Raw genomic sequence first — 27,811 nt, 5'->3', positions numbered from 1 at the left:
TATTCACTGAAAGCCCAACTGGAGCTGTAATCCTCAGGGCCAGCTCTATGCACTTTGAAGCATCTCAAGCTCTTCAAGATGAAAAGTCTACTGAAATAAGTTGCTACGCTGAGCTAGCCAGAAATAAGAGCTCTCTCTCTTTAGTGTCACATAGCCTACCACTGTACTTCAGAAGAAGGAAACTGTATGAAATAAAAGCAGCTTTGCCAAAAAAAAAAACCACCACAGGTGTACACATTTAAATTTTCTGCAGGGAGCTGGTATTTTATCATTCAGATGTAATCTGATGTTATTACCAAATATGCCTAAATGAAAAAAAATAAAAAATAGAGAGACTCCCTTACAAAAATCTAAGTTACTTTATTATCCCAGATGAAAAATGGCATTAATCTGGAAATATATGTATATATATATATACAGCAAACCTTCACAAAGTGTGAATTTCCTCCCACTGTTTATAGGCTGAATGCAAACTGATGGATTTTTTCCAGCATTTTTTTTTTTTTTTTCTCACAGTTAAGTACTTCGGCTGAAGCAATTTGATGTATTATCTATAAAAATATTCTAATACATATAGAGAGACTATATAGAGATGACATCTCTATATCTATATTCTAACATATATATATAAACTACAAACGTGTATATATCAGGTACATATAACCCAAAATACTGACATTAGTTAGTATTAATTGTGAAGGAAATCCTTTTGTCTATTATCACATTTACTGTAGGTGTTTATTTGCATGGTTTGCACAATAAATAAAAAAAAAAAAAAGGAAAGCCAAAAAAAAAATATAGAAATTATTTGGTTTAATTAGAAGATATGCTTTCAAATGGTCACCAAGAGAACTATGAAGAAAAGCTTGCATGTCAGCTCTTCTACCCAAAGGAAAACAGATCCAGACAAAAAGCACTCAAATTCTTTCCAAGTAAGTTGTGTTACTTCATATTGGTATCTCTTTTTGTTTCTTGCTATTTCCATACAAGCAGCAGTGGAGATGCAAACTATTTCTCAAGATATGCCTGCTTTCATTATTTCATGAAAAATGTCGTAGTGGTCTTAATGGGATCTTTATGACGGCATTTTCAATCCTTCTTTCTTCCCTAGGGTCCTTTTAGGCTTCCTGAGAAGCCCAGGAGTACCCTTTTCCCTTCGCCTTCTTCACAATCTAATGTCATGTTTTACCACCCTCCTCATTCAAAGACTCTTGGACAGGCTATCAAAGCTATTGGAGAAGAAAAGAGAAGTGGGTCTGACATTATGAAGAGTCTTTTCTGCCTTAGTAATAAGTGTTCTGCCCCTGTAGTACTTTGAAAACCACTCATCTGAGTGTTACACTAAGATAATTTGCATTCATAATGACAGACACATGTACCTGAGCTCAATAGAGAAACCTTTTTATGGGAAATGCAGTCAAAATAAGAAAAAATATATATATAAATACATGCATATATACAGATATCATAGAATCATAGAATAGCTCGGGTTGGGAAGAACCTTAAAGATTATTTAACTCCAACCCCCCCTGCCATAGGTAGGGATACCATCCACTAGATCAGGTTGGCCAAGGCCCCATCCGGCCTGGCCTTGAACACGTCCAGGAATGGGGCATCCACAACTTCTCTTTGGCAACCTGTTCCAGTGCCTCACTATATATAAACATATATACATGCTAAATTCGTTTTGGATGTAATCTTTAGAAATATGCTTAAAAAGTAATTAAGGGAAGAGAGCAGAGGTTATATCCATTGTGCTTGTGTGTGCATACATAAAGTTTGTGCCCGTTTCCAAACATATATGTGTATTTACAAACAACAGTTAGTTATTGAGTGTAATACATGCAGAATGTCATCATGCCTGACCTACTTCCCAGTAAAAATAAAAATAAAAAAAAAATAAAAAAAAATAAATAAAAATAATTCCCAAGTAAAAATAAAATAAGCCAAAGGAAAACAACATAAAAAAATCTAGTCTAGCCAAAGTGCTGGAATCCAGAGATGTTTTCTACTTCTAGATGTAACAGAGCAAGGAAGCAATTAGACATATTTTTTGGGTAAAAAAAAATCTATAGTAAATTACTTAACCAAGTTGGAGATTGAAATAGTAGATGGAAATGATCTATACATGGAAAGAAATGTTTTTACCTTCTTATTAAAAGGAAATTAAAATAATATGGCAATACATATATGTGCTGTCTGTGAGGTGAGCACAACACTCAAAATTTATTAATAAATAAATCATAAATGCCATACAACTTTCTTCCAACAATGATAAATGAGGACAAATGCATATTTTTATTCCCATCAAAGGGATCTACACTCTGTGCAACTGAGGGCAGCCTGCCAGTAGCCCTGGGTAGCACCGAATTCTCATAAAATAGATGAGATTTAGACTGCTCTCATTCATTTGGAACTGTGGTTAACTGAAATTCTAGATTCCTATATGTGATGATCCATCTTGGTCCAGGTAGTAGCACCTTATACTAACATCCCCATGATTTGCATTTCTTTATCATGGGTTTATGACATCTTTGATAACATAAATTCCTAAGGATATTTCAGATTAAGATTTCTGTTCAGATAAAGATCTGGTTTCCCTGTTCTAGTTATTCAGAATAAAGGTATTACTTTCTAAATTGTATAAACAGCCAACGCCTTGACAGTAGCAAAATAGAGATATACTGTGGTTAGAAAACTCATTTTAAGACATACTTTAATTCTGCAGAGAACAGAAATAATTAAATGAATTAAGACAGAATAAAACAAACAAAAAGAATGAAAATTAATGTTTATTATGCTAAATTTGAAATATCTTTCCCCTTCATTGTGTTAAGTGATACATGCAAGCAAACAAAGCCTTTTTCACAAAACCGAGTTCTATAACAGGAAATACTTCCTCTGTTCATAAATTCCTCCACTACTTAATACAAATAGTCATTCACTGCTCTGCTACTCTGTATTACATAAAGTGTGTTAGTAAATTAGCAAATTAGTAAAACAGAAATGTGTTTGCATACCATTTTCTTTGTGGACAAAGGCTCCCTGAGGAGATTCTGGGATACCTTTCCAAATTGTGATTGGTTTGGGATAACCAGGGTCCATGGATCTCATTTCTTCACTGTACCTCCAGTACCTGATTTTTTTTTTTTTTTAAGGAAACGATAAAAAAAGAAAGAAAAAAAAAATTATAACATAGCAGGCCAGAAACTACATAGTTTTTTGCTTCTAACATTTGCTATATTGAATAGTCACAAATGGGAATACTTGAGTTCTTTTAGACACTACCAAATAACAAAGAAATAAAATCTATTTGCAAACTAGATAACTGTTTCATGTACACTGAAAAAAGATAAAAGATTTTTGCACTTTGACGACTAAATCAACTTGTGTCTCACTTATAATCACAGCAATTCTGATGTCTAGGACACAGTGAAACAAAGAGATGCAGCATATGAAAAAAAGGTACACAGATGTTTTAACTAATATTTTAATCACAAAAATGCCAGCATGCTTAACTTGACTCCCTATGAGTATACATTACTGTAGCTGGTCATTTTATTAAATTGTTACAATGCAACAGAAAATTTTAAATGCACTTGTGCATCATTGTCAACCAGCCTTTCTCTAATTAAAAAGCCTCACTATGCAAATCTTAGGCAACCTGAACTTCAGAGAAGTATTTACGATTTTGATTTTATTTACACTTAGAAATAATGTTGATACTTTCTTTGTTCTTATGCAGATGATTAAATTGCTGTATGCATCTAAGTATTATCATAGCGTATCCTTAGTTTCTCTGTGTATATTGCTATAATATTTGGGTAGGTTATTACATATTTGGATTGGCTCCACTAATTTAAATTACACTGTTAGATCATAGTTTTCTGGGAGTTTTCCAAATTCAGCTTTATTCTTGTGAAAAATCACCTAAAAAGGCAGCCACTCTCCGTATCATCTGCATTAATAATATAGTCCTGCTAAAATCTTGACCCTTTTTATAATTTGAACCATTTGACTTCAGCTTTTAGAAATGGTTGTTATGATATATCCCGGTAGATTAGAGTCCTTAAGTGGACAATATTTTTTTCCTTCTGAAGGTTCTTAGAAACTAATCAATTCATCTCTTGATCTTTTTGAAAAACAGAATAGACTACACTCTTATGTACCTTGCCCTGTGTGGCATTTCCCTGGCTTTAAAATTCTAGTGAAATTAAAAGGTGGCAGATTTGGTAAATTACACTAAAAACTATTTGTATCTATTTTTTTCTTTCAAACGCATAAATCATTTTTATAACCTGATTTCTTAATATAGTAGCACATGCACCAATAACCAGCCAACAAAACAATGTTGTTTATTTTGAAATGGAACATCTTTTAGAATTTACATGGAGAATGAAACAACATGTAGAAATAGCAAACAAAGATCTGAAATCAATACTACTGCAGATAGTTATTACTCATGTCCTGACTCTGCATTTCTTCAGCCTTAGCTTCTCTTTCCACATTTGTTTGTTCTCATTTCTGTGTTCTCACTCTTCACTGAGTTTAATCTTCTATTTTCTAATCTCCATTTTTATCTGCATTTCTTATCAATTATCTTATCTTTTCCTCTGTCCCTCTTTCCCAGAACCCCCTTTCTTTCTTGCTTAATTCCATTCATTTTCATTTCTTCTCTTCCAACCTGGAGCTCTTCCAGCAAGCTCCATTTACTAGCCTCTATGTTTTTCCAGGATGGAAACAGGCAGTCCTATAGGACTTTCAAACATATATGTTGCCATTAAAAAACATCTTTGAGGACACAGTCAGTACACACTTGAAAGCCCTGAAAGCATTGTCTTTTCAGCATTGATGAGAAATCCTATTAGGAAAAGACTGATCATGATACTATCTCTTCAGTCTGTGCTGAAATAATGAGCATGTCCACAGGGTAAGGAAAAACCTAGTTCTGTCTTTCCTTGGCATGCAAAATGTTCACAAGCAGACTGCCCAGTGATGACTTAAATGATTTGAGCTTTACCAACTATATAAACTGTGTTACCGTATCTCAAAGACTGATAGAGTAACAGGGGGAAAATAAATGAAAATGCACTTTGTGGTTTTGTAAAAATATAGGAAAACATTTGCTAAAATGTGTTCTTTCCTCTAGTTAATACTGTTTACTTAACAATATTGTAAACTACCAGAAAGCTAAGCTTTATGAATGAAAAAAAGATTCATTTAAACTAAAAAGTGCAAAAAACACTCACACCAAACAGGGTCATAAACAAGGCCAAGTGTCAAGAAGTACAGCAACCATGTTATCATCTTGTCCTACACTATTCAGTTCTAAGGAGAGGAATAAGAGTGGGTAAAATGTTTTTCTGCAATTTGTTGGCCCCTCTTTTGCTTTTATAGAATTACTTGGAAGAGTTATCTTTTGTGTGTAAATGGATCACTTCAAATAATAATAATGATCATCATTTCATGAGTTAGTTTTGACATGCAAGTATTATAATATCATTTACTATTTGAACTTCTAAATATTTATTTTTTAATTTTATAGATAATATTAGATGCTTGATATTTTATTGCTCCAACTGCTTTTTATTTATACCATTGTTCTGGCAGATTTAACTCTGTCTAGATTCTGCCCTGAAGCTCCTTTACTGAAGATTACCATCAAAACAAGTGTACATGTCCTTGAGTTACATAAGCAAGAACATCGTTATTTTTATGCTAGTATAATGTTTTGTTTTCCTTTCATTACTACCTTCTGCCACTAAGCAGCTACATTCATACCTTTCTCAGGATTAGATACAGCCCTATAGTAGATATATATGTACTACTAAAACCAGCAGAATTCAACTCTAACTTTAAAAAGAAAAAATTGTGATATAAACAATACACATTGAGAAGCTTAGTGGTATATGGGTTTATTCCCACTGGTGGTCAATATCCCATAATAGCTCAATTATCTCTGCAAGGTTCATGTTCTTCGATCTTCTTACATACTGTAATGCATTTATATCATGCTGAGTCTCATTCTGCTTGTTAGCTCTAAGTTGAACCTTCTTTGTCAACATATCTTTTTTCCTGAAAGTTATTTTTATGTTATTAAAATGTTATTACCTATTATTATTATTATTATTATTATTATTATTGAAACTATTAACTATAAGTAACTGTTTGTGCATGGAAATATAAAAGGACACTGCTGAATAAAGACTAAGGGAAGTGCATGTCATATAAGATTCCTACTGTACGTACTTTCCCAGGTGTGTGAAGGTGGGAAATTGTTATTTGAAAATGAACTTACTTGAAAAAAAAATATATAATAATCAATCTTCTAAACAAGAGGAAGCAAATTATACAGGTGTCTTTCTTCATTAATTTTCAAACACCATTAAATTTTTACTTAGTTTCTACCTTCTTTATCATGAGATGAAGAACTATTTTTCTTTAAAAACAAACATATAAACAAAACCTTTAACAATACAATTGGTTGTGGCAGTCTGTAATGCAATATTATCGTATTGCTAAAAGATTATAAATATAGTGTTATCTACTAAACTAGTAAACTAAAAATATTGTGATGTGGATTAAATTAATCTCTGAAGACATCCAAGAATACTATTAATGTCTCATAATCCTAAGTACCACACAGTAATGACAGCAGCAATCATACTTCTAACAATACTAATATAAACATTAAAATAATTAGGAACGAATAAGTTTTCTATTGGTTTATTAATTGTTTATTATTATTAGTGCCTTGAGCACCCAGAATATATTAATCAACAAATATAGTAACATCCTGAACTTATAAAATCCATCATTCAGATAACTTTCAGAGCTTCAAAAACTAATGGGTTTTCTTGACATTTCTATAAAGTAGACAAATATTCTTTCCTTTATTTTTGCAGACAAGGAAATGAAGACACAGAGACAATAAGTGACAAGTGGAAGTCAGTTTCAGGACAGGAGGAGAATTCAGATTTTACCATTTTTCTTCTGTTCTTTATTAATCATAAAAATAAGCATCCCTTCTGAAAGAAACCATAGGCTTTATTTAAAAATAATTCCTAGGGAACTGCTTAAATTGTTCTCTAGCTTTGTGGGTTAGCTGTCATTTTCCTTTCTTATCTCATTTTTAAATGGTAGCAACAAAGCCATTTTCACCAACCTTAAAAACCTTCAAATGAAGCATTGCCTGTTTATGTGCTAGAGTTTAGAAATGAGGTTAAAAAGGAGGTAAAAGTGCACATAAGACTAAACACCAGGAAACTACCCAAATAAAGTGAGAGTGCAAGCTAATTACATTACTTGGAATATTTAAATTTAAATTTATCACAGCTGTGACTTGCCTGTTGACTTCTAAATCATAACTTTCCACTGGAAAGAGACACCTCATTTCAGTATGCTAACATAATTATAATACAGGTTATAAGAAACATGAAAGAAGTATGGCCCTCTGTGCAGGAGGAATTAACTACATCCACAAAAACCACTGAGCTGTTGAAGTGGCTCAACTTCTTTAGAGAAATAACAGAAAAGATTAACACGCTTAGTCGACATCCACCAAATTGTTTCCTTGAAGAATTCCTATACCAACCTATCTCCTTTGAAGAAGTAGGTTTTCCCAACGTCTTCCCACCAAATTGCTGAATCAATACCATGGGAAGGAATTCCGCTTCCAAGTGTTATCAAATCATGAGGATACCCTGGCTGGAGAGTAGTGTCCTTGAAAACCCAGAACTTGTTACCTGTACAAAAGCATATATATACGCATACATATATAAGTGTTAGTCTTCAGAACTCTCAGTATTGAAATGAATACATTCTAAAGAAATAAGAAAGACACCCATAGGGTACAGCAATTGTGCTAAAAACATTGAAATGAAAAATATTATAACACTGCAGATAATGCAAAATAAAATACCTTAGAAAATAAAATATATTACAGATACCTTGTATTTATAAAACATCTATTATCAAAAAGGACCACAAATAGGACCATATATTCTAATACCATCTGTTCTATGCCATTTACTGAGATCAAACCCAGAGTGAAAATTAAGTCATCTTTAAAGGTCTCTGTGAACAGTAATGTAATAAATTTACAGCAGTACTATACAATAGTATATAATGTTGAACGAGGAAAAAAAATAGTTAATTTTAAGACAAAATCAGATAAGAAAACATAAATAAATAAAAAATAGAAATTCTTATTCTCATATAAACTGTATACTTTTATGACTCTGTTCTTTTTCTCCTGAAAAAGTTAAATTACTTGGGCATAATGTACAGGTAGATTTTAAAATAGTTTTTCATATTATATATTCATATTCATATCCTCAGTGTGGCCTAAAGACTGCAAAATAAGGTTCTGAAGTCCCACTGGTGAAAATGCTGTGCTTCTAAAATTAGTGAGTGGTTGACCCTTAGTACCAGTGGCAATAACATTTAACCTTTGGTTTTGCGTAGTGGATCATTGAAAACCACACAATTGATTTAGTATATGATGATAACACAAGGCAGTTGTGTGATGCTAGCTGGTATGCAAATGTCTACACAAACCTCAGATTACATAATCTGTTTTAAATATCAGTTTAGGCTTAGTGCCTCCTGGACAGCAATGCTCAGTGGTTGAATCCCTACTGTTTCAGTTACTAGCTGAATATATTGTCTGTCTAGCAGTAAGCATGTCTACAAAAGCAGAATTTGCAGCAATATATTCTAGTATAGGCTTCCCTGTACCTGCTTTTGGAGAGGATGCTTCCTGTGCTCTCTTGCGATTCTTAACACTCCATTTTCCCACCTTTAGTTTGCTCCAGCTTCCTATCCAAGCTCTTCTTCCTCAATGAACACTTCCATGACTCGTATCACCAAATTCATTACCTCATATTATAAGCCTTTAGACTAGTGCCATCCCCAATAATTCTGCTGTCTTCCAGACTCTTCCCTAAGGTCTTTTAAACATACTGTGCCTCCTGACCTATTTCTGCAACCATCTTTTCATTTGTATATTTTTACTTTCTTCTAATTAATCTTCAAAATACACATCTCACCTGTGTCTTTTCAGTAAAAATTTCTCTTTCAAACACAGACATCTCAGGCTGAAAAAAGGTAATAAAGATCCTCCTATCTCCCCAAGAAATAGGGAAAATGGAGTGTAATCTGTGTTTTAGTATTTATCTGAAGAACTTGCTTTAGGTCCTGTCTTCTTTTTGCTTTATCTTATCACTGGGACATTCTTTGTAAGCTAGACTATAGCCTCCATCATGTAGGAAACATGCTTATTTCCTCTTTGAAGGACTACCTTCATCTGTGTTTCTAAAAAGTGCTGCTAATTGTAATAACAACACGGAAGGAGAAGGTTCTCTGGTGTGATGTAGACCCTTCTGAGTTACATTACAGAAAAGTCTAGGGAAGGTCCCTGAATACTGGATTGGCCTATTGTATATGTATATATAGCCCTATTGGTTATTTCACCGTGGTCTGTCCAGAGTTATTTATGATGATGTTTAAAATTTAAGGGAAAAAAAAAAAAAAAAAAAAAAACAGGTTGGATGGGGCTTTGCGCAGCCTGATCTAGGGGAAGGTGTCCCTGCCTGTGGCAGGGGGATTGCAACTAGATGATCTCTAAGGTTCTTTCCAACCCAAACCATTCTATGGTTCTACGATAAAATATATTTTCCTCAGACACTTTTAGAGAGAGATCTTAAAAGACAAAATCATGGCTGTTTGTATTAGTTATTATATTTACCTGTAAGGCTAGGAAGACTGTTACACAGACTTAGGAGGTTAAGGTGCTGTGCTGCATAATTATTTTATAAGGAAATGTAATATCACTCCAAAGACATAGGATCAGGTGTATGCCAGAGTCAACAAGAGGGAAAATCCAGAACACTGTTTTGCAGTTGTTTTTATATTTTAGCTATCCCTCAGTGGTATTAAATATTTGCTTAACGGGAAGTTTTCTTTATATCCCTGTTTGTACTGTAGTGTACTGTAGTAAAGCATGCTTTCATTTTATCACAGTTTTAATTAGGAGAAGGGATATAGTTTCAGTCCCTCCTATGCTGTGTTTCCAGAGTAAATTTTTTATCAGCTTCTTTACAGCTGCTTGCCACCCACTTCCAAACATAGACACTACAGTTTGCTCAACAGATCCATCTTCTCCCTCTGTCAGTTGAAGGAAGAAAGGGTTCTAAGAACAAATACATACAGAGACGTTTGAAGTACTGAAAATAAAAGGGACATAGAGATCTAAGAACAGTCACGAAAAGCTAAGGTCTGTATTGACCTAGGATTAAGGTCTGTGCTAACCTGACATTTACCTTTACTGTGATTCCCTACAAAACTCACTTATATAGGGTATGATGATGAAAACCACTCCCATGTGGTTTATCCTTCTGCCAATTCAGATGACCAGACACAGAAGGCTTCAGATGATAATGGCAGTTTCAAATGCAACAGTAAGAAAAGCCATGTATTTTGGACCTTAGTAGTTGGTCCTTATGGTGTGAACAACAGATGGGATCCAGTGAATGATACAGAGCCAGCTCATTTCTGTTTCAGAAGATCATTCAAAATGACAGCTGTTGCACAGCATTGAGAGGCATATGCTGTGATGTATGTAATGCCATTACCTTTTCCTGTGCCTCACAAGGAATAAAAGTAAAGTCAATTGTTAGGAATTGATCATTATCAGCCATACCCAACAAACTCAGCTATTAACAAGATCAGGTCACAGCAAAACAAAACAGCGGTTGAGCGCACACTTTAGTGGACAGCAGTACTAAGCAAGGTATCTGTTAAATGTTCATATATACTGAAGTATGAGCAGGTAAAGAAAGGAAAAACATGACATAAGTGAGAAATTAAATCCTTCTTCACAAAATTTCTGACAGGAAGTGAATTGCTTTGGGGTAATTAGACAAAAGGTAAATTTAACTATATAAAATACAATACCAAAAATGGAGACAGTAGGGCATTGAGAGCTTTAACATATGTGGGCAAGACTTCTATTGATTCTAACTATAGGGCATTGAGTTTAACATTTGCATTGGAAGATATATTTAGTCTGCTACAACTCTGTTGATTGTTAATGGGAATGTCTGTATATAAGAAACCCAAATGTTCCACTTGAATGCCCATTTTAAACTTTTTTTTTTTTTCTGTTTAGCATCTGTCCCTCAGCTGTTGATCAGAGAATTTCAGAAAAGTTGCAGCAAGAATGAGAAGCGTTCAAACTCTTAACCAAATATTAGGAGTTAAAGCTGAAAATCAGTGCAAAAGATGCATGACTATAAAGAAAATTAACTCCTTTACTTTTAAATGGTATTTATGTATCTTAAAATGTACTAAAAATGAACCCGCAAGTCAGTAGCTATCATTTGGTTCATATTCCACTTCCACAATTAAATAATCAATACACCTCATAAATTATGATTACAATGGAAATAAGGAATACATAACAAGACTAAAATAATTATAGTTTCAACCTTCTTATACATAAATAATGCTTGATCAGAGTCCTACTTTATGTCCCAGACAGAAATTAGCACTGTATTTATTTAACAAACTTGTTTTTCAAGGTCTGTTTGATAGGTTTGTTATTCTCACAGAGTTTAATAAAGCACCACATGTTTCATGAAGTCTGGCCAGCCTTCAGAATGTTTCATCTCTCTGCATTTATTCCCTACTGTAATATCTAATATACCAACAAGCAGAATGGTAAGGTCACAAGCTGAGAATGAAGCAAGTGACAAAAAAGTCAAAATGTCTTACTTTTTTCAGTAATGCTTTGTTAAATATCATCACCGTAGGAAAACAATTGAAAAAGATGAACTGTGACTGCAATTACTTGAAGTTTATAAGCATCTATCTTTGACATTTTTAAAAAATTACTGGAGATAAAGACTATCTCTATTGCAATGCGTCTCTTAAAATACCAAATATTTAACTCCAGATAGTCTCCAGACTGACAACTGCAAAAAATTACGCAGATTTTAGAAACCATAACCATTCCTTTTTAGCATCAGAATGCTGAATGGTTGTGCTCCAGGGTTGTCAGCAACCAAGTCATGTTTGTTCATGGTATATGCAATTATAATATCTGTACTGCAAGACCTGTGCAGGATATAGCATATAATCACTACATGTGCCATGATGAGCCAAGATTATAAAAACTTTTAGGACTTCTATTCTGAACCGGTTTCTGTCTGAAACCAGTTAGAATTTGAATATCTAATTCTGGAGGTTTTTTTCTCCAGTTACTCTTGTTCTTAACTTCGGTCTTTCAAGCCAGGATCAAGCATCTTCTCACTAATATCCCCAACTTACTATTTTTGCTTCCTTTTATCTCATTCTCTTTTTTCCCCCATCTTGTCTCTGGCACTTCTCTGCTCCGTTATCCAACACTATAGTAAATATATTTTTCAAAATAAAATTGCCAAGCAGTGGGAAAAGTGCAGTTGAAAGTTATGATTGTGGCACTGGTACTATGTTTTACAGCAGCCTTTCTATTGCTACATTTGGTTTACCATAACATTCAATAGCACAGATGGCTTGACAATTTCATTTTTAGCACTATATAAATTCCCACAGGTACGGAGAATAAATTTTACTATTCACATTTCCACATTTAAACAAAAAAAAAATGTATAGTTCTGGTGCCATCTTCTTATTATCATTCAGCATAGACACCAGCAGTGAATAATAACAAGAATGTAAACAGCTGCTTTTTATAAGCCACTGTTCACCAGATTGTTAAGTACTTTATGAGCATTATGAGTCACAAGAAGGCAGGCCAAGTATCTTAAGCTACACAAAATGAGCAAGTATCACTTTACAGCTTTGCACTACAAGCATGCCACTGAATTTTTACAATTATTTTTCCTTTTATAAATAAATATTAATAAAAAAGTATATGAAACTAGTTAAATTTTTAAAGAGAAAAACATCAAAACCAAGGAAATTTCAAAACCGAAGAAGACCCTTGATCCAATAGCCTTGAACTTGATTTAGCTATATTTTCTATGGATATCTAACATATTACGTGTGATCTCAAATGCTCCTCAAATATTCTCAGAAGGGTAATGATGAACAGGTATAAACATACTGAAAGATTTTTAATAGCACAAGTAAGGAATAACTACATTTCTCACAGTAAAAAATTAAGCTATACAGATGTTTCAAAGGATCATAAATAAATATTCCATCCTGAGTTGCCATCCCAGATTATTTGCATATGGCTCATATTTTACAACATAGCTCCCATTTAAAAATATATATATACATTTAAAATATTTTTATACCTGTACTATTTTATATTTCTACTAGTGTAAAACAGAAGCCTACTAATACGAATACAACTGTTTACACATAAATAGGAAAAATATCATACTAATTAAAAAAAAAGAAAAGTTATGAAGATCTAAACTTGCTTTATCATTTAAATCAACTATTTCAAACTTGATGTTTTCTGTCTCAAAAGGTAAAGACTGAAACAAATCTAATCAAATCAAATTCAATTGAATCAAATAGGATAGAATTGAATCAAATCAAACTGAATTGAATTGAATAGAATAGTTAAGTTGGAAGGGACCTTCAGAGACCTTCTAGTCCAACTGTCTGACCTCTTCAGGGCTAACAAAAGTTAAAGCATATTATTGAGGGCATTGTCCAAATGTCTCTTGGACATTGACAGGCATGGGGCATCAACCACCTCTCTGGGAAGCCTGTTCCAGTGTTTGACCTCTGTCATGGTAAAGAAATTTTTTCTTATATCTAGTCTGAACTTCCCCTGGACCAGCTTCATGCCATTCCTGCATATCTTGTTATTAGTTACCAGGAAAAAGGGACCAGCACCTCCCTGTCTCTTTCCTTTCCTCAAGAAGTCATAGAGAATAATAAGGTCATCTCTTAGCCTTCTCATCTCCAGACAACCCACGTGTCCTCACAAGACGGAAATAGAGCATAGATTATTGAAAGTAAATGAGATTTGTGGATTCCTAAAGAGATCAACAGAATGTTCCTATCCTGGATGTTTCACAAGGTCTACATTGAGTGTTTCTCAGAAGTGTTATTGTCCTAAGATTGAATATTTTTTTGTCCTGAACCTATGACAGTGTAGGCATGCACGCAAAAACAAAGTTGCAATTACTCACTAGCTATCACAGATGAATAAATTGGATTAATCCTCCCTCCTCTGACCCCAGACAGTGGAGGCATTGCTCCACAAAAAAGAAAGCAGAAGTGGAAAACGGTTCAATCATGGAAGATGTCCAGACCCTGTTTCACTGTCCTGGTTTCAGTTTGGAGTCGAGGATACAGAGGATCTGAGGCCCACTATACTCCAACCGAAAAGGAGATATTAGCAGCATATGAAGGAGTTTGATCTGCTTCGGAAGTGGTCGGTACTGAAGCGCAGCTTCTCCTGGCACCCCGACTGCCAGTACTAGGCTGGATGTTCAAAGGAAGGGTCCCCTCTACACATCATGCAACTGATGCTACATGGAGCAAGTGGGTTGCACTGATTACTCAGTGGGCTCGAATAGGAAACCCCAGTCGCCCTGGAATCTTGGAAGTGATTATGGACTGGCCAGAAGGCAAATACTTTGGGATATCATCAGAGGAGGAGGTGGTCTGTGCTGAAGAAGCCCCACTGTACAACAAGCTACCAGCATGAGACTCTTAATCTCAGGGTCGTGGGTTCGAGCCCCATGTTGGCCACCAAAAGGACTGTTGTGGTTTAACCCAGCCGGCAGCTAAACACCACACAGCCGTTTGCTCACCCTTCCCCCTCCCTCTCTGGGATGGGGTAGAGAAACGGGAAAGTGAAGCCTGTGAGTTGAGATAAAGACAGTTTATTAAGACAGGAAAATAATAATAATAATAATAGTATTACTAATAATAATGTGTACGAAACAAGTGATGCACAATGCAATTGCTCACCACCCGCTGACTGATGCCCAGCCTATCCCTGAGCAGCCGTCCCCCGCCCCGGCCAGCCACCCCTATATATTGTTTAGCATGACGTCAGATGGTATGGAATACCCCTTTGGCCAGTTTGGGTCAGCTGTCCTGGGTCTGTCCCCTCCCAGCTCCCGCTGCACCCCCAGCCTGCCCGCTGGCAGCACAGAGTGAGAAGCTGAAAAGTCCTTGGCTTGGTGTAAGCACTGCTCTGCAACAATTAAAACATCAGCATGTTATCAGCACTCTTCTCATCCTAATCCAAAACATAGCACCCTACCAGCTGTCCTAACTGAAACCAGGACATTCACAATAGGAACAAAGCCTCCAAAGTGAGTGAAAGAGAGCAACGGAGATGTAAGGTGTGCCTTGAGAAGGGAGTTCTGAAGGGAGGATATTTACACACTGACATGTTTCTCCAGCACATAGCTGAGGTTGAATACTCTATAATTTATTGGAAAATGCTGGATGTTACTGACAACTTCAGAAGAAGTATTGGAGGCTTTATTTAAAAACCTGCAAGTCAATGCTGTCGTCACTTGATCATGACAATTTGTGGTGAAGAACTGATCAGTCTTAAAGTGAGGTGATCTGGTGAGTGTTTTCTGAGCACACTGTGATGTTAACCCCGTCCAAGCCTTGTGATGGCATTCACTCCATTGATTCTATTTTTTTTTTCTCTGAATAATGGACATAAATGTCGGCTTAGATCTGTGCTTTGTGAACATATCTGTATGACAAACTTCAGATTTAGAGATCCTCCTAGAACTTACTTACACCATTTTTTTCCATTGGTAAAGCATACTACCTAGGTAACATGTTCTATTTGCTCATCATCTCAGCAACAATCAGCTTGTCTATTGCTAGCAACCTTGGGAGGAAGACATATACTATTTTCCCAGGAAGAAATTTTGTAAGGGAATGGAAGAAACGAGATGAGGATTGCTATCTACAGACTTCTGCAATCATGTTTCACAAATCAGCTGAGATCCTTGGTTAGCAGGAATTTTCAAGGACATGCACAGAAAAGACTCAGATGAGCCTATTGATTCTGTGGCAGCAGGAAAACATGAATTACACTGGTGGACAAACACCATCAGGTAGATATTGAAAATCATGAAGAGCTTATTCTTCATGACTGAGAAGCAAAAATTCAGAAAAAAAAATCAAAAAAGAAAATAGTAGTATTTTTGACTTTGGCAAACAACGGAACAATACAGATGTCATTGAAAAACAAAATAAAACAAAATAAAAGACAACAACAACAAAGAAAGGAACTTTGAATGAAAAGCAAGTGGAAAAATATCTGTAGCAAAATCCAAGCGTATGATGTCATCTATAAGGCACAAAATCATCTGGTCTGAACTCAGAGAGCATACACTGGGGATAAGGAAGATGGAAAAGAACATAGTTTTCTGACTTACAGGAACACCATCTTGTTGCTTCTGTTTGCTTTAATTAATCTAGATTATTTCATTTCACAGGTAAAAAAAAATGAAAAAAATCCTCTTAGCCCCTCCTGTTGTTTTGTTATCTGTAATGTACAGATTGTTGAATCAACCCATTCCTCCAGGGCCTAACACGAGTCAGTCAGCACTGGATAAAGATTTAAATAATAAAATATTTTTAGGTCACAGGGAAGGAAATGAAAGGAAAGCAAAGGTAAGGCTAGCTTGATCATTTCTGCCTGAAGGTCAAGCAGTGGGGATCCCAGAATTATCAAGGAAGAGGTCTGACATGCACAGAATGGTTCCTTTGCTCTATGTAACAATGATGAGCAAAGGAGAATGTACAGAATAATCCCTCTGTCCTTGCATGACCAGCAGACACAAAAATCAAATAGAGGAATGCAGATTTGGTGATACTTTCATCATGATTCCTGATCTTATTGACTTCCCAGTTTATGACATTAAGTTTATTTTATGGTAACATAAATAAAAATATATATACTTTTGAAGTCGTGCAAATAGAAAATACAACATGGAATGTAATATATCTTGCAATTCACACACACAAAAAAAATTGTTTGGCTATTAGTAGAACATAAAGTTCATCTTCATTGTACTATTATGTAGTATTTCTGCATGTTATTAAGCATTTTCCATTTAGCATTTTAAAGGCGATAACATTTCCATAGTGAATGAAATATTACTTCTATCTCCCTGTTAATGTTTCTGCTTTTAAAAAAAGGATTAATCTATGATATAACAATTTAAAAAACATTTTTTCTACCTTTTTGTGATAAGTTTAACAAGTGAATCACTCACAACACAAATAAAAGCTGAAGTTTTACAAATACCTATGAAGTTTCTTATTTCTTCTCCTAAAACATTATATTATAAAACATATTTTACATGGTTTTTACTCTTTAATTGCTATATGGGTATTTATTTATCATATAGGACAATATAAATTTGTTAATTTTGCTCATTAAATCTAAATCTAGATTTAAATCTAAATTAGATTTAAAGAACCACTGACACTGGGAGTGAAACTGAAAAGAATTATTAGCAATAATTCAATCCATACAACATTTTCTGGAGTTTATACTTTTACAAAAATACTTGATACATCTATGAATAATATACTTGTTATGAATTCATTTCCCACCTGAAATTCCTAACATCACAGTTCTCATATGAAATAAGTACAGTGCAATACAGTAAGATATATGTAGATCAGCTGCCATTTAAATATATATATGCAAATATCATTTGTAAAAAGAAAGAAGAGCAAGGAGAACAACATGAAAACATAGGCAACTGTGTTCATTCTTGCTTCTGATCCACATTTTCCAAAAAAAGATTTCATCATAGATCACTGCATTGCAAGGTCTTGTGTTTATGCTTCTAAATTTTTACGGAATATGTCAGAGTAAATGATCTGATACTCTGAAGGGTAAGCATAAATTAAAGCTGCAGTAGACAGGATGAGAAAACATAACTCATATACTCTTTAGTTAGCTACAAATTTCTAACATTATTTACAAACCATTAATACAAATAAGTAAGTATGTTCCAAAAAAAACCATCACAGTCAAAAGTATTACACAAAGTCTGGCTTTTCTTACCTTTAAAGAAGACAAAATTCCCGTCACTGTTTTCATAAACTGCATCAATGCTGGGAGGCAGTCCTCTCCAGAAATAGGTAATCTGCATGGGGTATCCATCCATCACCCTGTTGTTTCTGACTCGCCAAAACCACTGATCCTGGAAACCAAATATACACCTCTTACTATGCTTTCAGGCATTTGTATATGTTCAGTTGCTGTCCTGGAAATACTGAACAGCCTATCCTAGCATTTTTAGAGCAGAATCTTTGCTGTTTGCATAACTATATTCGTATTTGCATATGTCACCTCCCCACATTACCAATGTGTCAGAACTATTTGTTCCCTAAGGTTAGAATAAACTTCCCATGTGAACTCTGTGTGTGGTGCAGATAACCTTTGTCAGAATGTACAGAGTACTGTACATTATGATGCAACCTTCTCAACATCATTCCAGTAAGGGAACAGACTTAAAACTTGCAGGCCGACTACAAGTGCTTATAGACTGAGCTGTATGTATACATGTGATCAACCAATTCTGCAAGTCATTTTTCTGCAGTGGCTCCTAAGAGTGAAAGGTTGGTAGATTAACATTACAGTAGTGTAACTTTGCTACAACAGCCCCATAAGAATGAATATTCTTATGAATCTTATTCATAAGAATAAGAACTTTGATGGCAACTCTACTGTAGTGAAGATTTGCAGTCTTTACATGCACAAAATTTAATATTACAGCCAATTATACGTGTTAAATCCAGTATCCTGGTAAATCTCTCTTATGTTGTTGACACTTAAAATAGCTTCTCTCTGTTAAGATATGCTATTGCTTTAAGTGAGAATCATATGGAAGGTACATTGTTGAGGAATGAGGAATGTTCAAGTTGAGGAATGAGCACATGACAAATTAGGTGGGCTTTGATAAAGACAGCGTTATGGTAAGAGCTGAAGAGGTATAACAGAAACAGTTCTAGTTGGCAAAGGAACTCTAATAGAATATTTCACTTTTTAGACACATTTTCACAGTCTTATAATATTAATTTTATATAAAACAAAACAACTCCCCTTAAATGACAAAGTGCTATCCTGTCAGATATCTGTCACAGTTGTTTTACATGGCAGTTCAGCATTCTTTCTGTACGGATCAACTTGCAAAGCAAAAGAGATCTGTGCTCTTGTGGAAACTGGCACAGCTTAGAGAGAAGATTAGTATTTTACAGGAGCAGGCTTATGATGAACTGCATTCATCATCTTTCCTAACCTGAGATCACAACTCTATTTAATTTTTCATCTTTACGACTCATCAATTTATAAATCATCACTGAAAGTATTAACTATAGAAATACAAAACTGCTCAATACATACACAAAAATACGTCTTAGTCATGTGCATAAATGAGTCTTAGATTGAAAGAGTTGTTTTCAGTTCCAAATTTCTGAGAGCTTTTAAAAAATGTTTGAATAGCTTATACAATTTGAAAAATATAACATTGATTGCCACTGAGTTGCAACTCTCTGAAAATAATATCACTAAAATCCCTCACATTTTTTCACATCTAGCTATTTCACTAGCAATAAAACTCTATTATATCTTTTAGTCACACTATTTTTGTCTCATTAGACTCCTATTTACAATTTTCATTCTTTTTTTCTTTTTTTTTTTTCCAATTGTTAGTTGTATTAAAATGTTTTAGAAAAGTCAGCAAAACAATTTTTTTTAGGATTAATTGACTAAATTCCAGTATGAGCAAAAGGGAGGGAATGCAGCTTGAAGATAAAAACATTTAGGAAGGCCTAATTGAAAAGTGTTCTCAACGCTGAAACAGATGTCCACCTCTGTTATTTGGTCATGAAGATAAGACAAAAGGGCTTTGAAAAATTAAAATTAGGGGAAATGTCATCAAAAAAGATGATTTGGAAGTACTTTTACATTGAAATGCATTTTCACATCATATTTTTAAGGCATCATCAATCTAGCAGTGACTTAGGGAAAAATGATGTAACAGGAAGTCTCAATAGGTCAAATAGTTCTTTGTCTTCTCGAAATTCCCACAAAACCCTCAAAAGCCAGGTATTATCTCAGAAATCAGTTACTGAATTTTAAAAAATTACAAACAAGCAGCAAGCTGCAGTGAGCTATTCTTTCTGATATCTGTTACTATCAGGGTTTGCCTGGGCCTGCATCCTGTATCCCGAGTCACCAGGAAATTAACAGACAACAATAAAAACACAGGAAACATGCAATGACACCTCTCTGATGACACCTCTGAGAGAGGTGATGATGCCTCTCTCTCCCAGCCACCCATCATTTACGGTTCAGGAGGTTCCCAAACAAAATTTTATAATTTTGGTATTAATAGCACTTCATTGCTAAGAATTCCTTCCTGAACACGTGCGAATTTACAGCATCCACAGCTATCTGCAGAAATAAATATATGACAATTTAACAACATGCAGTGTGAAAAGCCATAAGCAATTAGCAAATTCACAGCTGCTCGCTGTTCTGCCTTCATTTGCCTTCTTTCCTTTTCTGTATCACCAACAATAGCAGCACTTTGACTGCAAGATCTAATCCAAGATCCTTGTCCCTCCAAGTTAAAATTACCTTGTAGACCAAATCCATTCTACAATCTTTCTGTTTATTTTCAGGAAACCTTTCTATATGTTTGACCAAAGTTTAGGAAAAATAAATTCTTGAAATAAGATCTTCGTATGTCATTACCCTTAATGTTTAAATATTGCATCCTGAAACATAATTTTGAGCATACCAAGATCGGTTTTCTGATGAGCATTGGCACAAATTCCCTGACTTCAGAGAGTTCAATGGAACCGTACCAGCATTACAGGAAATTCTGACCCACTGAACTTCCTGAATTCCTTTAATATTTTTCTGTTGTCAGTATATTGTATTGCAATTTACAGTCTTCTAAGTACTGATTGAGAAAAGGGCTACCTGCTAGCACTAACCAGAAATTGTACCAAAATTCTAGAACTATTTGTTCTTTTTTTTTTTTTTTAATGAAATTAACCTTTCTGTTCAAGTAGCTATTACATGATTTATTATTTTCATTATGGTGTTCATGAACTACAGTAGTTACTTAAAGATACTAAAAAGGCTTTTTGTCTCAATCAAGTGCTCTGAGAAGTTCATACATCCAGCAAGCTCATTATTTTTCTGGGATGTTTTCAGCTGATTTACATGTCATCATAATAAGAAGGAACAATGAGGTATTGCTCATCAGTAAAGACCCTTCAGGTTTTCACAGTGTAGTCCCAAGCTGGGAAAACAGAATTAAAATTTTGGAAGGGAATAATCTTAGCATTTTTATGTTCTTATGTAAATAGAAAAAAGCAGGCACATTATTTGCCAATAGATGTATTTTTAGAGATAGGCAGACTGACAAGATTGAGCAAATATCTGGAAATGTCTGAAAACAGAACTGGCAGTCTGGATCATATATAAGAATGGGCAAAATAGGTGTTGGTGGACATTGATAGGATAATATGCTTATGTAAATTTAACTTTCCTGGCTGATTTTCATATGAACATAACAGACCCAATGATTTTAGACTGCCAGAGTTCAAACTCTGGAAAACAAGCTGACAAATTCTAACATGTGGATGCCAAGATCTTGCTGAGGTATCAGATAGGCTCTGTTTATAGAAATAATGGATCATTTCAGCACATATGACTAAATTTACTTATTTTTTCTTAAACAAAGTTATATTTACTAGCAATGTTATCATCTGCATTTTGATAAACAGATACAAGTAATGAAAATGTATTTTGAATGCAGTTAGCTATTATTGAAATTGGAAAGAATAATAGTCTTGGAGAAAGTGCATTCACTCTAAGAAAGCTCCTTTACACTCAAAGTAAATAGCCTGAAACAGTTTCTCTGACAAAACACATCTCAGCGTATTTGCTTATATTGAAAAAATACAATTTTGTCTCTTTTGAGAAATATAGTGCAATGAAAAACTGTTTGTCTTTCCCACTATATTGGTTTAATATACTTCTAATTACTTTATTTCCCCAAAACACTTTAACTCCTGCAGACAGGTTGAACATATGACTTGTCACATGCATTGCCATTCCAAGCCTAAAAAACACATGGATTGAGTGCAAAGCTTTTAGTGCCTTTCCTTGCTGGCTACCAAATGCTTTTTTTTTGTAAGCATCTGTAGTTACCCAATAGTTCCAAATACATGGGATCTTGAATAATAAAGGATCATTTAATATTATAACCATAGACATACTAAGTAAATTAAACTTGGACAATTATTCCCAGTTCAAAAAGCAGAACTGTAACAGACAAACAGACAAACAGACAAAATTGAATTGAAAAGAGAGTAATATATCTAAGAATCAGAAAATGGGTATTGAGCAGGGAGAGTGTAAGCTACTTCAGAAACAGTATTATGGATAAAGAGAAATGGTAGGAGAAATGGTAGGATGAAAAAGCAGGAACGGTCACTCAGATTGAATGTTACAGAATTTGTTTTATTTAGAATATGGGATACTTTTGAGAAAAAAAAAAGACAACAAAGCCTTTTAGAGAAAATAAACTGAGTAGAGATTGTACATAAATCATTCTACTCTCAGTAAATACTCTAGGTAATTTTTCCATATGTATGTAGCTTAGTGATTAGATGAAGGGACTAAAATGTAGTACTGTGTGTATGATAATAGCAAGTACCTTCTGCATAAAAGTATTTCTTTGTGGACAATCTTGAATGGAAGACTATTATAGTAAAAAAAATCTCTCACAATGCATAATATATAATACTCTTACAATAAATAAAATTTTGCTTTTCAGTGATGACTGTGGTAAATTGTGTTCTTCATGTTTGATTCTACGAATTCTCAAAAACATTCTATTTGATGCTGGTAAACATTTCTGCAATTTCTTTTTTTTTTCCTTCCCCCCACCCCCCTTTTCCCTTTTTTTTTTTAAAATGAATGTTTAAATCTGTACATCGATGAAGGAGAGTTTCAATCCCATTCCCTGGTATTTTTTCTCACCCTAAACATTCTTCATGTTCCTTAAGGGGCAGAACTGATGGTAGGAGAATTAAAAGCAATCTTCAGATATTTCAATTCATCCATAAAAACAGACAAAACAAACAAACTAACTAACTAACTAACAACAACAAAACCACCACCACCACCACAACAAAAACTTGTAGAGATTTTAGTGCAAAATTAGTGGAGATTTTTTGTTTCTCAGAACCTTGCTTTCTCCCTTATCTCTGAACCAATAACCATCACCAACAGTAAAACATTAATGTGCTGCAAAATCTCTAAAGCTCTGCCCTTTATTTTATACTTGATGAATCCCACCTAGAATTCTTTAATGACATGCAGCACCCCAACCCTGACTCAGAGATCTAAAATAAACCTAATAAAAACCTCCAGGGTCTGGCTGGGATGGAGTTAACTTTCCCTGCAGTGACCCATATAAGGCTGTGCTCTGCACTTGTAGCTAGAACAGCACTGATACCACACCATTTTTTTGCCTATTGCTGAGCAATACTGGCACAGCATCAAGACTCCCTCTCTCTCTTCCCTCTCCCTGGCCCCCAAAAGAGCCAGCAGGCTGGGGGTGGGCAAGAGGTGGGGAGGAAACATCACTAGGGCAGCCAGCTGACCTAAACTGACTACAAGGATATTCCATGCAATGTGGTGTCACACTGAGCAATAAAAGCTGGGTAAGGGAAAAGAGAAGGGGAGGCTCTTCTTATGAAAATGTCTGTCCTCCCAAACAACCGCTATATGCATTGAGGCCTCACTTCCCAAGAAGTGTCTGAACATCTCTAGCTGATGACAAGTAGAGAATATCTTTTTCCTCTGTCTTTGCTTCTGTGTGGCTTTTGCTTGTCCCTGCCCCCCCCCCCCCCCACTTCTCCCTTTAATTAAATTATCCTTATCACAACCCATGAGCCTTTTCCATGAGCCTTTTTTTCCTTCATAATTTCTCCTATCCCCCCTTCCTTTGAAGAAGGGGAGTGAGAGAGCAGTTGTGGTGGAGTTTAGCTATCTATCAAGGTGAAACCACCACAAACAGAAAAACTGTCCAAGGTGATATACATTTTTTAAAAGTACAGAGTTAAATAGAAGAAAAAATTGGAAACTTTTTGAGTGGTAACTTTCATACCTACTTGGCAATGAAGATTAAGTTGCCTTTAAGCAGAAATTAGGACTTGTGATGATTTTACAAGGAATCTTAAAAGTCACTGTGGGTGCACAAGGAAAGAAAAGATTTAAGGCAGATGGTGGGATAGGTGAAAATGTAGGACATATCACAGCTGTAAATTATGATATTTTGACTACGAATATAAAAAATTATGTGGAATCTGCAGAACTCTGTGAAATACCCTCACATTGTATAGAAAGTACCGTATGAATTTCAGTTAGTCAATAATACTCTGACTTAATGTTAAAGTATGTATACAGTGTTGTTACAGGTATTCAACCATCAAAAGATGGAATGAGATGCAAAACTGAAAAACTGAGTACCTATAGCTGCTAGAGAAAGAAGTTTTACCATGACTATATTCCACAGGGATCACTGCTTGGCCTATTTAATTTCCCATGAAAAGGCAAATAAATGTGCCCTAAACATCTGCCCTAAATCAATGTTAACTAAATGCTGAATTCCAATTAATATTGTAGGTTAATACTATTGACAAAACACATAAAAGTTTCAGACTGGGTCATGCCTTCTCCCATAATCTCACCATATGAAAAAGCAGGCCTTTTTCAATGGAAGACTGAAAATACCCAGAAGCTATGCAAAGTTGTAGAGGCAAACTGAAAAATTCAGACAAATGACTACTGTAATTTCTTTCCCATCTGAGAGTTACAAAAACAGCACATGGTAAATAATAAACTATGATGTTTAGAAAATTTAAATTATTCTTCTACAGAGAAAGAAGAGTTCCAGTTATGTACAGAGAAAGATACCAGAAAACAAAACCTTAGAAACTATCTTTCAAATGACTGTGGGAATGAAAGCTTCATACTACACACCTTAATATGTTCTATATGTATTGTATCCAAATAAAGATAAATCAGGAGTATCCTTTAGCAAATCTTGATCTAATCTCAAAAGGCACTTTTTCACATCTACTTCATCAGTTCATCTGAATTTCATCAGGGGACCCCAATGTCTGGGATCTGGGTCTAGGGGTCAATACTGTTTCTGCCACTGAGTCTTCAGCATGTGGGTTCATAGGCTTTGTTCCTACTCATTTGGTTATTTCTTTCATAACATCCATTTTCAACATTACGAATTTGGAATTTATAACATTTGACTTAAAGGACAGGAAAACATAACAGGAAATGTATATATAATAGAAAAAAAAATTAAATGCTTTCGAGCAACTTTCTGCAAAATAATTTTAATGGAGCAGAAGAAAGACTTAGTCTAGGGGATTTAAAAGAAAAAATATTAGCACAATTCAGCTATAAGAATGAGTATTTAAATTATTATTATTATTATTATTATTATTATTTTTACATAAGATTTGTGAGGAAATGTATAGATTAGCTGTATTTCAGTTCCTACTTAATTACACAGAAGAAAACAATTGGTTCTAGTGAGACTGGAATCAGACATTAAATGGATACTACCAATCTAGCTTGTTTTAGGAAACAATTAACTAAATGGGTTATTCTATACACAGACTGGATATTTTAGCTCAACTTATTATTAAGCTAATTCACTTTAAGAACAAAGAATACTCTTTTAAAACTACCAAGGACAATAATAGATGAATGTATAATGCACTGAAGATGATTTATTTGAACTGGTAGAAACAATTCACCTTTCCTAATGAGTTTGAGATAACAGCATGGTTATAATGGGGTAACAATGTGGTCTGAGAAACCACTGTGTGAACTCAGACCATTTAACACTGCTCAGAAACACCTCAGCCCCTCCTATGGTGAGATCCTGAACTTTTTGCTGGAGATGAGACCAACTCACTAGATTCAAACCGTCCTCCACACAAATTAAAGCCATTGTTATGATGAACTCTTTTTCTTAACAGTATGTTTATGCCAACCAAGTCCAGGAGTAAAATAGAGCTACCTGTGACTCAGAGTAGGATTAAGATACTGGTAGACTTACCCATTTGCTGTTTATAGGAAGTACTACATTGCACATGGCTTTAACTGTCCATCCTCAGCTGGACTGATTAAATGCTATTTAAAAAAGAAAGCATTCCCCCCCCCCCCCCCCCCCAGTTTATAATATGCTGTATACATCTCTTTCACAGATATTAAATTAAAGAAAATTGTAATGTGTACTCTTGTTCATCCAAAGTCTGTTACTGTCTTATGCACCAGGAAGACAGAATGCAGTAAGAGAAGATACGAGAGAAGCTGGAGCAAAAATACCATCAAATTTTAAACTATGGTTGATTAGCCAACGTCAGTAAACCCTCTGAAAACTCTCCTGACTTTTTATAGCAATTTCAATGAAATACTATCAGCTGCAACCCATTTTTCCCATTTCTAGTGTTGGACAATGGTAAACCCAAGATGTGTACTTTCTCCTTTATTTTACCTTTCAATTTCTTGTTTTCTATATAAACTTCCTTTTACATTTTCTCTAAAGTATATTCTAGCTATTTGCACCGTGTGTCAGTGCTGAGATGCTGGCAGTGAGGCCTCTGTGAGGAGAGGATGGAGCTGCCCCATGTCAGGCACGGCCAATTCCAGACAGTTCCATCCAGCTCCAACGGCCCCACTGTACAACACTGCTGAGCCTGGCAGCCCCTGGGAAAACTTGTTTAGGAAATGGCAAAAACATTGTTCCTCGCTTAAATTTTCTTCCATTCAAAACACTTCAATGTTTAGGATCAGATTTGAGGAAGTTAAGGACTTTTTCACATCAAAGAATGAAGTAATAATTATATCTCACTGGATGTCAACAGAAAAAAAAAAAGTTAAAATATTTTAAAACTCAGTGTTAGCACAGTAATCTTGAGGTGTACAGTGTCTGCAGGTAGGAGAACAATACAGATGGCAGGTCCCCCAAGTAGGCAACTTTTGTTTTAAAATAAAAAAGTTCTGATGCAAAAGAAGGTATCAATGCTTGATTAAAAAAAAAAAAAAGGCAATAATTCATTTTTTTTGTAATAAGGGTAAGACCTCAGTCCAGAAACAAGTGTTTTTGGAAATGCAAAGCATATGATTTCATGTCTATAAAGGAAATATTTTGGAATAAAAATAAAGGATATTTCATGGTCAATGCATTGTTTTGTCCTCTTTGTTCTGTTTTGGTTTGTTTATTTATTTATTTATTTTCCCCTACACTTCTGATAATTTCTCTTTTCATCTGGATAGAGCCCATTCTTTCTCTCGTATGTCACAATTCTGACTTTTTACATTACTTTTCTACATGTGTAGTTTATTATGACTTGAGGAAAAATTCACTATTTCACTGTAAATAGCTCTCATTTATGGTTATGAGGATGAACATATATATATATACATATATATATGTATATATATATTCTATCCCTGGAAATAGTTGACAAAAACATATTGGGCCATTCTGTAATATCTGTAATACTACATAAATATTAACTTTCTCATCAAAACAAGCACTAGATTCTGAAGCTAGAAAAGATCAAGATGATAGCAATTACAACTTAAAACTAACAAACAAAACAAACAACAACAAACACAAAACAAACTCAAAGGAAAACTTCCTGTTTACTGGTCAAAAAGTGGAAACTAGTGAAACTAACATTCTGCTGTGACTGTCAAAAAATATCAAAAATTAAAGACATC

General features: G+C 34.6%; 1 protein-coding gene across 3 annotated transcripts in view; it reads right to left on the bottom strand.

The window, feature by feature from the left end:
• MMP16 (matrix metallopeptidase 16) overlaps window positions 1-27,811 on the bottom strand; it is a 199,767-nt gene that overhangs the window by 6,472 nt on the left and 165,484 nt on the right. For all 3 annotated transcript variants that reach the window (XM_083822637.1, XM_083822639.1, XM_083822638.1), the window contains 3 exons: window positions 18,032-18,170; window positions 7,595-7,745; window positions 3,021-3,136 (listed from right to left, as the gene is read on the bottom strand). In XM_083822637.1, the coding sequence (XP_083678763.1) occupies window positions 3,021-3,136; window positions 7,595-7,745; window positions 18,032-18,170 (406 nt within the window). The remainder of the gene's footprint in view (window positions 1-3,020; window positions 3,137-7,594; window positions 7,746-18,031; window positions 18,171-27,811) is intronic.

This window comes from Anser anser (genome assembly GCF_964211835.1).
Source record: "Anser anser genome assembly, chromosome: 2".
Classification (NCBI taxonomy): domain Eukaryota; kingdom Metazoa; phylum Chordata; class Aves; order Anseriformes; family Anatidae; genus Anser; species Anser anser.
The sequence above is the reverse complement of the archived record's forward strand: the minus strand, read 5'-3'. Positions and strand labels throughout refer to the sequence as shown.